Source organism: Stegodyphus dumicola, chromosome X2 (genome assembly GCF_044657685.1).
Source record: "Stegodyphus dumicola isolate Sdum_Otavi_A_Nest chromosome X2, ASM4465768v1".
NCBI lineage: Eukaryota > Metazoa > Arthropoda > Arachnida > Araneae > Eresidae > Stegodyphus > Stegodyphus dumicola.
This window is the reverse complement of record NC_140781.1, coordinates 111,175,517-111,189,274: the sequence shown is the minus strand read 5'-3', so window position 1 is coordinate 111,189,274 and position 13,758 is coordinate 111,175,517. Positions and strand designations below refer to the sequence as shown.

Genomic DNA, 13,758 nt, shown 5'->3' with positions numbered 1-13,758 from the left:
ACAGATTTTTTTACATGAGTTTGACACTCTTTTCATTCAAATTACCGCGATGTATCTGCGTTACAAAGCATTTAGCAGATTTAAATTCTTATCTTATCTTAAAATCTGGTTAAAACTAATAACTCTTTATCTGTATATTAACTTTTTTTCTACCTTCTGTATGGATATCTAAATAAGGATATCACTTTTGTAGCCAAAATTTTCTTAAATTTTAATTGATACTAGGAATTAAAAACTTCACTTACTTGAGCAATTTGCTATGCAGTATGATCTTTGCATTTGTAAGAAAAGCAACGGAAAATTCACAGTTCCTAATTTACTGTATCTTAAAATCTACTCACCTTTAAATGATATATCATAATTTGTTTGAATGACTTAATAAAGCTGCATTCGAAACTTAATACGATACACGTGTGACGAAAATTGCCGGCGTAAAACATTTGTAAAGAACAGCATTTGTAAAGGAGCAATGACGACACGTATGTCCATCAGTGGCCGAGCGTTAAAATCGCTGAGTAGTGGTAGTTCAGACTTGGGTTCTGGATTGGCTGCATGGGCGTTTTCGTGGTTTTTTTGCCATGTGTTACTTGTATACCAGCCAATTTCCCTTAGACAGTCCTTCACGAAGACATCCCTCTCTTTAGGTACACTGCTAAAAAAATGGGACAGTTCTATATCTCCCGTTCTACTGGGCCGATTGACAAAATTCAAATTGCGTTCTTCATGTCTCGAAAGCGCGACTTAGGATATATATTAGATTTATATATAGCACTAATCTAACATAGGTATTTTGACACAAAATTGGACTTTTTCTGTAATAACATACCAAATGTTTTACATATTTCGATTCTACGACTCAAATTACGCCGAAATATGAAATTTTGTAAAATTTGGAGCTAAATTTACGGAGAAATTCACAAATTTATGTTGGCACTTTTTTTTCAGTTGCGCCAAGAATAGTTCACTTGGCGAACTTCTTAATATATGGCAACCTAGTTTCCTTTCCCGTAAGAGGTGTGTATTTAATTATGGCAAAGCACACGAGGGCTATCTGCCTAAAGGGAGGGATGCCTTTCGTGGAGGACTTTCTAAGGGAAACTGGCTCGTATACACGTTACACATGGGGAAAACCACGAAAACGCCCATGCAGCCAGCCCGTTCGCGGGATTCGAACCTCAGACCGAACTACCAGTGTTCAGCGTCTTTACCGCTCGGCCGCTGGTGGGCTTTCCCGTAAGAGGAAAAAAAGTCACCATCGTTCCTTTTTTCCAAATAATATTCTTTATATTATATTTTTAATTATAACGTATTATTTTAAGTAATTTTTTCTTTTTCGAATTTCATTTTAATTGTTTAAGTTGCACGTTTTTTTTTTTTTTTTTTTTTTTCGAATAACTGTTTTAAAAATTTCTATTTACCTATTCGAACTGCGTAAATAAAGGTGCAGCGTTTATTTTCTTTTCAAACAGTTTTCTTTATATATATTTTTTGTCATAGTTATTATCTTAGGTAATTTTTAAATTTTTATACTTTTATTTTAATTGTTTGTGTTGCACTGTCTCTTCAGATAATTGTTTTAAAATTTTCTATTTATTCCTTCGAACTGAGCATTTTAAATATATTTATTTATATAAATTTTCCAGAATTTGATTTTATTTATTTGAATTGCGTTTCTTTCGGAAGAATACTTTGTAACTCAGACTACGATGCATTTGAAAACTGCACATATTAAAAGAGAAAATACAGTAAAGCACACTTAACATGCCTTTCATTGTTCCGTTCAGAAAAGATATATATATAAATAAGAGAGATGTATAACCGACATTTTAACTTAGGATGACTTGCATACACTGCTTTAAACAGTTTTATCATTGTGAAAATTCCTTTACACAATTTTATCCTACATTTGGTTTCTTAAAATGTTATTCATATTTTAGTCAAGTATTTTATTTTTGAAATCGCAAGAATCAAATATCATCAGATTAAAAGGTTTTAAATTAAAAAAAAATACAATTACTAAATTTTACGCAAAAATTTATTTTTTCTTCTCTTTTTCTTCAGGCATTCTACTTTAGTCTCGCTCTTTTTCTTTAGGCATTCTGCAAGTATATTGAAAAGCACCCAACTTTTCGAAATATCTTGATATTTCTGACAATCATTTTAAATAAAGTTATCGCCTTCCATTTCATAAAGGCCCACAAACGGCCGAAAGTCGCTGAACACTGGTAGTTCACTCCGGGGTTTGAATCCCGAGAACGGGCTGGCCGCATGGGCGTTTTCGTGGTTTTCCCCATGTGTAACGTGTATACGAGCCAGTTTCCCTTAGAAAGTCCTCCACGAAGGATACCCTCCCTTTAGGGCAGATAGCCCTCGTGTGCTTTGCCATAATTAAATAATCCAATCCAATCCAATCTAATACTTAATTAAATATAATTGATTTGTAATTTCTACTAGAGCTGACGGTAAGAATTGAAGTGTAAATAAATAATATCGTGTGCAATCTTGATTAATATAAAATTAAAAATATTTGCATAGAAAAATATTTGCATTCAGACAAAGTGTTTTGAAATATTTGCAATTACTTTATAAGAAGGATTTATTAATAACCGTAATAATTACTTGTTATATTATTGATGATTAGGATTCAGTTCTTGACAATTACATTCTAAATTAGAATTTTAAGGATATAATGAAAATACGCTACGCACAAAAATACATTTTAGGAGAAAAAATGAGTTGATTTTTTATGTTTTAAAACTTCTTAAATTCATTTAATAAACATCGTATCCTCGTTGTTAATTGAATCCAGAATGTTGGGTGTCGTTTATATAATTATTCTTACTTGTCCACAGAATCTGCTGACTTATCCAGCCATTAAGTAGCTGCACATAATTTCTACATAACTATTGAACTTCCATTAATTCAGTCTCTAGAGGGTTGTATGTTTATATCATAATTTGACTTTTATAAAAATGATTATTCTGAATCTTATGTTTCTATAAAAATATACTGTGCTTAAAAAATATGGATGATAGTATCAGCCGCTCTTTCAGCCACTTCAAAAGCAACAGTTTGTTTAGAAATAAATTATGCAGTTAATGTCTTAAAATTCAAATAAACATCAAACGAAAATTCTCAGTTTTAGACAATTCGATTTAAACGAAGTAAAGTAGCAGACGATAAAACTTCGAAGGTAAAAATTTACTCTTACAAAAATTTACTCTTATTTTTTTTAAAAAGGAAGATAGAGAAAAATTTTAAAAAATAGTTAAAAATTTGAATTATATCATCTATAATTAAAATAAATAGCTTTTCATATAGTATTAATAAATATTTATTACGCATCATTGAGGGAAAAATTTCATATAATTAATTCTTCATAAAATTTTACTTGAAATTTAAGGTTAAAAATAGCTGTGGCAATTCACTGCAACAAAAAGCCATAGACCACATTTGGCGTTATTATCTCTAAAAAAAAAAAAAAAAAAAAAAAAAAAAAAAAAAAAAAAAGATGCCAAATTTCAAAACGCGAAAATATGCAAATTCGTGTATATCTTAGAAAATTTTGAATAAAAAAGTCTAATTTTTTACAGATATGCTTAAAAATACACCTACTTTAAGTTGATGGTAAAAATTTTATACGTTATAATTCAAAATATTTTTCGAAAAATTTATAAAAATTATTTAAAGACAGAAATTTAAAAAATGAAACACAAAAAATGGGTAAATTTTATTTGGAATGAACCTAAATTTCGAAATGTGAAAGGAAAAATAATAAAAGTTTAATAAAAAAAGAGATATTAATAACAATTTACCAAATTCAATTAACATTGAGGAGCTAAAATTTTGAGAGCTAATATTTTAAAAACTACTCGTACGATTTTTACAAAACTTGGTCTGGCATAATTTGAGTCGTAGAATCGAAATATGGAAAAATATTGATATGTTATTTCAGAAAAAGTCCGATTTTGTGTCAAAATACCTATGTTAGAATAGTGCTATATATAAATCTAATAGATATCCTAAGTCGCGCTTTTGAGACATAAAAAACGCAGTTTGAATTTTGTCAATCGGCCCAGTAGAAATAGCACTGTCCCATTTTTTTAGCAGTGTACATATTCCTCCAGTACTTTGACACAATTAAACCAATTCAAACCAACCAATGACAACACAGAGAGAAGCTGCATTGAAACAGTTTGCATAATTCATAAGAAAAAGTGAAGTGAATTCACAAAATTGATAATAAAGTTACTGTGAATCCATTACATAATACAAGAAGTATTGGTCGCAGCTTAGATGTACCGAAAACTACTGTCCTCAAGGTGCTGAGCCCTGTTCTGAGGATATTTTCTTATTGAATCTAGAGTGTCTAAATGTTGCAACTTGGAGAGGAACAACAGCTTGTTGACTCTGTGAATTTTTCCTCATCAGATATGATGAAGATAGTAGGTGAGGAAGATAGAAGGGGATATTATGGACGAATGAGACGCCTTTCTTCTTAATTGGGAACGTAAACTCAAAGAACTGCGTTCACTGGGCTAACGAAAATCCTTACCGGCTGTGGCATCAGCGCTTTTACATGAAGCTAAAGGGACCGTGTGTGCGGCATCGCAAGGACATTCTTTCTCGGTTCGTACTTCTTCGAAGAAGTCACTGCCACACGGGTGGAAACGTGCTCCATCGCAAGTGCCCGGTATACAAAAATGTTGCAAAAGCATATAATTACAGAACTGCAGCAGCGAAATTTTGTTAATGACACTGTATGAATACAAGACGGTGTTTTTCCACACGTCGCCGAATGTGTTCGGCAAGTGCTGCAACAGCACTGAAAAGTTACAGGAGATATAATTATCTCCTGTAACTTTACAGTTCCGTGATCATGTAAATCCTCCAACCTCTTCGAGATCTTTCCAAATTCCATAACACTGCTTGAAAAAGGTTACAGATTCGAGTACTTTCTGCATATACTCGGATTAAATACCGCTCGCAAGTTAACCACGTCATCTTCTTTTCCTAGCTTTCACCACTGCTAACATATTCCCGCTGCTATGCCCACTTGCCTAAAATGACGTCTTATCCCTCTATCTGTTTATATAAGAATTATTGCAATTGCTTATGATCTAGAAATATTTTATTTACTAAGAAAACGATTTGATATGCTTGAAAATAAAGACTGGTGATTTGTCGAAATCCAGTTTTCTTATCTTCGTCACTCAACCCTAAGCCATTACGACTGAAGGTACTCAAGGTACCGGATTCTTCCTACGCATTAAATTATGACATATATGGTGTGTGTGTGTATATATATATTATGCAACATTATATATATATACATATATATGTGCATATTATGCAACATTCTATATATATATATATATGATAATAATTGTCTTCTGAAATAATTTTAATTTTGGCGGAAGATGAAAACAATTCTCACGTTTAGTCGTGGCCGGAAAAACTGCTGCGTAGATGACTGGACATTATGGCGTAATGGATGATTGGATGAAATTTTAGAAGCACGACCAGCTTGATAGTTAAACATTATTTGTTCTTGAATGACGAATTTATTAATACATAACTGTAAAAGACTATGGGTGCTAAAAGAGTTCCGTAATTTTAGATATGCAATTACATTTTAAATAATGGCGAATAGCTAGCAGAGGCTAAGCGACAAGCTGTCAGGACGCATGCGAAGAGGCGAAAGAAAGAGAGACTATACAGTTATTAGCTATTTATACAAGATAGGTGCAATAAGTACAACTAATCTGTGATTGGTTAAATTTTGAGTTTCAGTTCCCTTTACATCATCAGAATTAGATTTTTCTGGAAATGACGCAGTCAAATAGAGGTTACTATTTTTAGCATACAGAAGGGAAATTAATTTACGCTGCTAATTTAATCTTTTACATATTCTTTATTTTTCTTACATATGTTGTTTATATTTATTATATTCATTCTTACATACATATTATGTTGCGAAAAAGTAGCTTGCAGATACTGAATAGCTTGAAAGCACTGAATGCCCGTTTCTCCATTTGAATGCAAAGAACTTACGTACGTCGTTTCTTCGTAAGGCGTAACCTATCTGAGAAGCTAGCGCTTCTTATTTTAAAGTACTATTGCAAACTAAAATTTGTTTCTGACTGGGTGAATCTAAACGCAAAAAATGTATTTATTTATTTATCTGTTGCCGAGCAACCTTTAATCGTTAGCAACGAAAGATAAGCTCACTAAATGGTACCTGAAACATAACGAGTAGTCCAAACAGAAGAAATGAAACGTTATTTTTACCAATAAATATCGCTCGAACTGCTATCAGCTATAGTCCTTTTCATTGGTTCTTGGTTAGCGTATTTTTGATATTATTCTAGAAATCTCTTTCTGAACTTACTAGTCCACTAATTCGAAATACTGTGAGAGCACTTGCTCCGAATAAGAAAATTCACTCTTCATAATATCTTTATTTGCCACAATTCACCGCCTGATAGTACTGCTTTTCAGTACGCAATAATGTGTATTTATATGTCCACTTGGCGTTTTGGAACTCTTAACTCTTGCTCGCACTGTACACCCGTAAAATGTATACACCAACCCTATTCTGTATATATATATATAGAATATGTGTATATAAACTTAAAACATCTAAAGTAAAAGTAAATTGGAGTCAAAGCAATTCCTCAACAATGTTAATAATTGCATCTTTGTATAAGAGATTTAACACAATATCTAAACAATTCAAAATTATTGAATGTTGAGGAATTGCCTTGCTTTGACTCCAGTTTACTTTTATTTTAGATGCTTTAAGTTCATTTTACTTCAATCCTGCAGCTACAGCGCAGGAAGGGTATAAAAATTTGCTTTTAATTTTTGCCTCTTATTAAGTTTCTTTATGTATACATATATATATATCTAGTAATATAGATATGAGATTATTCCAAAACTTACAGTACATGGTTAAAGGTGAAATCTAAATGGGTTTTAATTCAGCTTTTCTTGTTGTCATATTTTTACCATTGTAACTATTTAAATTATATTGAACAAAATTATCCATTGCAAAAGAAATTGCTTACGGATTTATATATGTTACGAAAGAAGTAATAGATATAATTTCGCAAAATTAAAGTCATTCGCGTATATCTCTGCATTGTGATGATACATACATCCAGCTGTCTTTCGAAGGCTTAGATTGAGGTTCCGATGAAGACACGATTAATTTTTCTAGTGTTTTTTCAAGTGGGGAAGAGAGAGTTGGCTTCTGAAATAAAATGCAACAGATGATAATTATCTTCTAACATATTTGCTTGATTGGGTACTGCTTCTTCGTTCTAATCACCTATTAAATGAGGGGAAATGTAAAATGAAAGGTTCATGTATTGATTGAATAGTCAGCATATACTGCCAGCAAATGAGTACCCATGAATTCAATTTCTGGCGAGTGAATGACTGAGTTTTCAAGACAGCTGCTTGCAAAATTCCTCATGACTCTATAGAATTAGTTTTCTGATATTTACAACCCAAAATTGAACTTGAATCTTTTCGCAATGCAGTATAACTTATAATGTCTACTACCGGATGTACACGAGAAATAAAACTTTAGCACTTGTAACAGTATGCTGTACCTCTACAGAAGATTAATTTTGTAAGAGCGATAATATTTGCTTGTACAAAGGAAGTCTACACGAACACTTATTTTCATGAAATTTGGCTTAAAATAAACTTCAGTTGTCCGGATTATTTTTTCTCCTCTCTAGAATATATAAAAATAAATTTACTTTTCATTGTTTGAGTGTCTTTAATCCCTTATTCAATATAAATATTCTAAAATGCAAATATATTGCAGTACCTATTTCTGCAAGAAGTAATTAAATTAGTTTGGGTAGTGTGCCGCATGTAGTACACTGACCAACAGTGTTTTAGTTGAATAGAAATATGTTTTACGTTTAATTATATACGGAAAAATAGTTCTTTATCTAAATATAATTTTAGTACATCAAGAATGAAAAGAAAGGTTACGTCTTTCATGTTAGGACTTCAGAGTGTAAACAAATAGGTTTTGTGTCTTCTGCTTTACGGAAACAAAAATATTTTAATCGTTGTTGAGATAAAATAAAACAGACAAAAAAGTGAAATTATCTTGCATACATATACTTAGCCATGCATAAGAGAGGACGACCTAATTTTTGTGAAATTTTAGCTATCTGGATGACCTATGGTCCCACAAGTTAGGCTGAGTTCTTAGAATATGCAAAGCACGCATGGGCTCTCTACCTAAGGGCGGAGGATTGCTTTCTTGGAAGACTTTCTAAGAGACAATGGTTACGCCTGGGAAAAACCACGAAAATCAGCATGCAGCCAGCCTTTTCGGCTGGCAACCCGGGTTGAGCTTCTAATAATCAGCGGTCTTAATCAACAGTCAGTCTCTATATTTGGAATTATATTGTATTGCGATATTATGCTATAATATATTAAAATAATTGAAAAATTTATGTTTTTAATTTATTCTGGTCAAAATGATTCCATCACTTACCGATAAACCTTGCTGGCACAACATATAATGAACTGTCTGAGTGACATCAGCTGCATGAAGATCATTGTGATATGGGTTTTTATGTCTGACGTAGCCATGAAGCACTTGAGTCATGAAATTTTCCATGGTTGACGATGCAATCTGTATAAAAAAATATAATTATAAGAATTAGAAAATTTATCCCACTTTTAGAAAATTAAAAAAATAGGTATCTATTAGAATATAAAAAAACTTTGAAAATTATTCTTCTAAACTGGTTTTTGAATATTACTTTTATTTCACCTCGAGTGCCTTTTCCATCAAGTTCTTAACAAAGTGCAAATAAAAATTTATTACATGTTCGCTGGATAATTGTTCGCGCTCAGTACAAAGATTTATAAAGTAATTTGCAACCTGGTCGAAGTTGATGGAAATAAAAGTTACAGTAAAACCTTGATAATAAGATAATTGCCATAATTTTAAGAAACCTTAAGTAGTTTTCAAAATTTGCAGTTCTTAAGCTTGGAAACGTAATGCTTGGAATTATAGAAGCGATTTTCTTCTTTCTGTAAATATTCTAATTTTTAGTACGTTGGAAATATTTTACTATAATTTGTTATTATTACATAATCGTTTACTAACGTTAAAATTAAATTAAATTATTTTACTAAATTGGTGACGTAACTTTTTTCATACATAATTTAGCTGTTAAAATTCAAAACTGAAAAATGCTAATCGTACTGCTTATATTTTGATAACTAAGGCTTTCAGGATATTGCACTTTTAAAATGTGATTTCAGTTAACCTCATAGTTACTTTTAGTTTGTAGAACTTAAAAAACTGTCTGGCCAGTTTCCTACTCCTATGTCTTACGAAATAATGGATTTTAAATTATGGTCTGATGGATATTGCTAATCCTTGGCAATCTGCTCTTGGTGATTCACGACGGATACGTCAAATATTTTTTTTTGTATGAAGTTTCCGGTTTGAAACTAAATTACTTTCTCTCAGTTAGAACTTTTCTTACTAAATGTTTGTTACGTATCACTTGACTGAAGAACGTGTCAAAAGATCCTTGCTAATTCTTTAGAACGTCTGCGAGCTTTACTATTATTGTAATCGAGCAAGACGAAAAAGGCTCCTTGTCGCTTTCTTGGTCATGCGCAAAAGCTTCTTTTTTGTACTTTTCTATGAATAGGTGCATGCTTGATAAATTTGTAGCGCATCTAAAACTGTAATCTGAAAGCAATTACTGCACAATCCTACCGAAGCGCAAACACGTTCCTATTGCATTCAGGCGATATTAACAAATAACTGTGCTGATAATTGATTAATGCCATCTCAAAGCATGTCTCGAGCACTCTTCAATGTATTACAGATTTGAAACTTTAATTATCAGCTGTATAACTAACAACACAACTAGAATAACTAAAAATATACGTAGACCTTTTTTATATATTTATAAAAAGTACAGGCGTTGTTCTTTTACAAAACTATGCTATATTAAAAGTATTTATTTGTAAAAGTTGTGAAACTCACTTTTACCCTGATATGAATATTAAACACACTCTTAGACAAAAAAAAAAAAAAAAAAAAAAAAAAAAAAAAAAAGGTGGGGGGGGGGGAAGCACCAAGAAAAAGTTATCCGAATGGGACGAAAATCGGTAGAAGTGATGTACATGTACAGAAAAGCAAATGATTACAGTTTGAGAAAAATTGAAAGCTTTATTGAAGTGATAGAGCTTCACAAAGTGAAAAAGTCAGTAACGCGTTTGTTCACCTCTGGCCCTTATGCAAGCAGTTATTCGGTTTGGCATCAATTGATAGAGGTAACGGATGTCCTCCTGAGGGATATCGTGCCAAATTCTGTCCAACTGGCGCGTTAGATCGTCAACATCCCGAGCTGGTTGGAGGGCCTTGCCCATAATGCTCCAAACGTGCTCAATACAGAGATCTGGCGACCTTGGCCAAGGTAATGTTCGGCAAGTACTAAGGCAAGCAGTAAAAAGTGTGGGGGTGGGCATTATTTTGCTGACATGTAAGCCCAGGGTGGCGTGACATGAAGGGCAACACAACGGGTCTTAGAACTTCGTCGGCGTACCGGCTGCTTTGTAAGGTTGCGACGGATGACAACCAAAGTGGTCCTACTATGAAATGGAATGGCACCCCAGATCATCACTATTGGTTGTCGGCCTGTCTGCCGGAAGACAGTCAGGTTGGCATCACACCGCTGTCCGGGGCGTCTCTAGACTCGCCTTCGTTGGCCATCGGGTTTCATTTCAAAGCAGGACTCATCACTAAAGACTATTTTACTCCAGTCAGTGACATTCCAGTGCGGATGAGCCCGAAACCACTGCAAATGGGCTTGACGTTGTACAGAGGCCAATGGTAGTCGGCGCAAGGGGCGCCGTGACCTCAGCCCCCTTTCGGTGAGCCGTCTATGAATGGCCCTTGCGGTCACTGAAGCACTAGTTGCACGTACAATCGACGATAATGATGCATCTGGGGCTGTGAGTCCCGCTCTAACGATTGCTCGGTCTTTACGTTCTGTCGTTTCTCTAGGCGTACCGCTTCCTTCTTGACGCTGTGTGCGGCCACGGTTCACCCATTCCTGCCAACATCGTCTAATAGTGGCATCGCTCCTGCTCAAATGTCGAGCTATTTGCGTTAAGACCAACCGGTTTCTTTGAGCCCAAATACACGACCTCTCTCAAATTCTGACATGTGCGCATATCGTTCGTGCACTTGTATGCGAGGCATAGTTACTGTCTACCAGAGTACACGGAATGAAATTCGCGACGAATTTATGACCTGGAATCGTAATTTCTCTTCTTAAATATCCTGCCAGTTGCGCAGATCAGATGTGCTGTAGAGACAAACGTTCATTAATTGGCAGCCAAAATGTAAAATTTTGGATTTTCCGTCGAAACATGTAGGCATATCAATTTGTGTCCAATTTGCTCGGTTAATACGATATTTCTCGCTGTGTCGTTGTGCGTCATTTTTTTTTTTTTTTTTTTTTTTTTTTTTTTTTGTCTAAGAGTGTATTTATTGAAGAGTTTAAAATGTGAGTCTATAATATTACTTTGTTTAGGCATTAAACCGCACTGAGAAAGTAATGAAATGAGAAAAACCAGGAGATGAACTAACATGAGTTATTTACAGAATATGATATACAGGTTGCTTCCATTGGTAAAAGTTGATTTATTCTGCAAAAAAATTTTCTTTTGACTTTTAAGAAGTTTAAGTGATGTCTGCTTCACATTGTCATATGGTAGTGATGGTAATCGTGGAATATGGTAATGATGTCACAATGACTGTGAGCTTGTTTTAAAAGATGCTCGAATAGAATAGAACCTGTACATCAGCGTCATTAGTTCACTCATTTTGTATCTTAATAATCTATCTAAGCACTTAAGGGAAATTACGTAAAAGATTTCACTTGTTTACTTTTGTTAATACGATATTTAACTGCTGTATACTTTGCCGGTATGTGGTATTTGATTTGTATGCTATTCTTTGCTATACTCGTACACTGACGAATTCATATTACTCTTGAAATAACATCTCTTGCTTCTGCGTACTTACATACATAATTACAACATACTTTACAACATTGTCCTGCTATTAGTATACTTTGAATACCATTTACCACTGTATAGTTGTATCGCAAAAGAAAAAGAAAAATTCACGATGCTTTGTTGGGTATATTATAATTTTTCGCCAAAATGTCGCCAGCTAGGATTATATTAAAATTTGTGAGAAATTTTAACGATTGAGGATTTATTCTATATTAAGAGGGAAAAAAGGTCAATTAGATTTGAAGTAATGAATAACGCAGCACTTTCTTGAATAATTTGCACAGTCCATTTCTTAAACTTCCATTGGGAGATGGGGGGGGCTGTTTATATGAATATTCACTCATGGCAAAGGAAAGAAAACTTTAATAAAAGATTTATTTTTTATCCTATAAATATTAAAAATAGTTATGGAACACATCTTTAATCATTATTAAGGATATTTATGAACGATTATCCATTATTTTATTTTTCAGAATTCCAGTCCAATTTATTCGCATTGGAACTCTGGTCTGAGGTTTTTAATATGTTCGGTTGCCAGATTTGAATATGAAAATTCAGGAAATAAAGTTCACGATAATTTAATAAATTAACTTTTTTACTTTAACAAATTTTAAAGAAAATGCTTCAAATGACTATCTCCCTCAAATAATCCACACATACCACCTTTCGTTTAATACATCATGCAAAACATGCGTGCTGATTTTGAGTGAATATTAATTAGTTTGTAATTATTAAATATGCATTAGGTTATGTATTTTAAAACCGTTGCTTACTCTAACAACATTTTAATACTTTATACTATATAGAATCAAATTTCCTTCTGTCAGTTTTTTTTTTTTTTTTTTTTTTTTTTTCAATGATTTTCCTTTGATTAGTGCAGATTAACCCATACAGATTTTGTGCCATAAAATCCGAACCGACCAATTAACCAACTTTTTTGTCAGGAAGTGTTTAGTATCCTTGTAAAACGTTTTAAAATTTAGAAAAGGATAGCTGGACATCAATTCTTTTGATGGACACAAACAAATAACAGATAACTATTTTATGTTGTTTACAAAAACTACAGTTTTCTGTATATTCAAGAAATTTCTCAGATATTGTCTGCACCTGGACCTGATATAAAATTTGAGGGTTAACCGATATTCAAACTTTTGATTTATATTTTGGAGAAGGATTACTTTGCATTGTATTTTTTCCTTCAAGTTCTAATTAATTCAAATAATTAATCATGTTAAAATGATTTTAATTTGAAAAATAGTTATTGCAATAGATATTTGAACATAATATCAAAATACTTCGAATTAGCGACTTTCTTATGAAAAATTGGACATTTGAGCAATCTCAGAAAGTCCTCTAAAATTCGTAAAAATAACCGTGGGAATTCGGCCTGCGAAAAATTTATTATCCTATTCAAAAGACATGTACAGAGTGGTCATAACAAACTTTCCCGATATATGAACCCCTAGTTGCTTATCCGTTCAACCTTTAAAAATGAAATTTGATGTATTGTTATTTCAAGGTCCACGCTTAAGATTGTGATGATCTGAAACACTAGAGCTCTCACGGTTACGGTTACAGTGAAAATTATTTTCAAATTTTTGATTAACAATACCCAATTTTTCCTGCGAAAATTGATTAGCGCACTGAAAAACCATAAATGGACTTCGAACG

The 13,758-nt window shown here is 32.9% G+C and overlaps 1 protein-coding gene across 8 annotated transcripts in view; it reads right to left on the bottom strand.

Annotated features, from left to right (window-relative positions):
* LOC118191362 (dual specificity calcium/calmodulin-dependent 3',5'-cyclic nucleotide phosphodiesterase 1-like) overlaps window positions 1-13,758 on the bottom strand; it is a 264,033-nt gene that overhangs the window by 43,812 nt on the left and 206,463 nt on the right. For all 8 annotated transcript variants that reach the window (XR_015039257.1, XR_015039258.1, XR_015039259.1 and 5 more), the window contains one exon: window positions 8,528-8,668. Coding sequence is in view for 5 of the 8 variants with exons in the window: in XM_085810066.1 (XP_085666192.1) it covers window positions 8,528-8,668 (141 nt within the window). In the remaining 3 variants the exon portion in view is untranslated. The remainder of the gene's footprint in view (window positions 1-8,527; window positions 8,669-13,758) is intronic.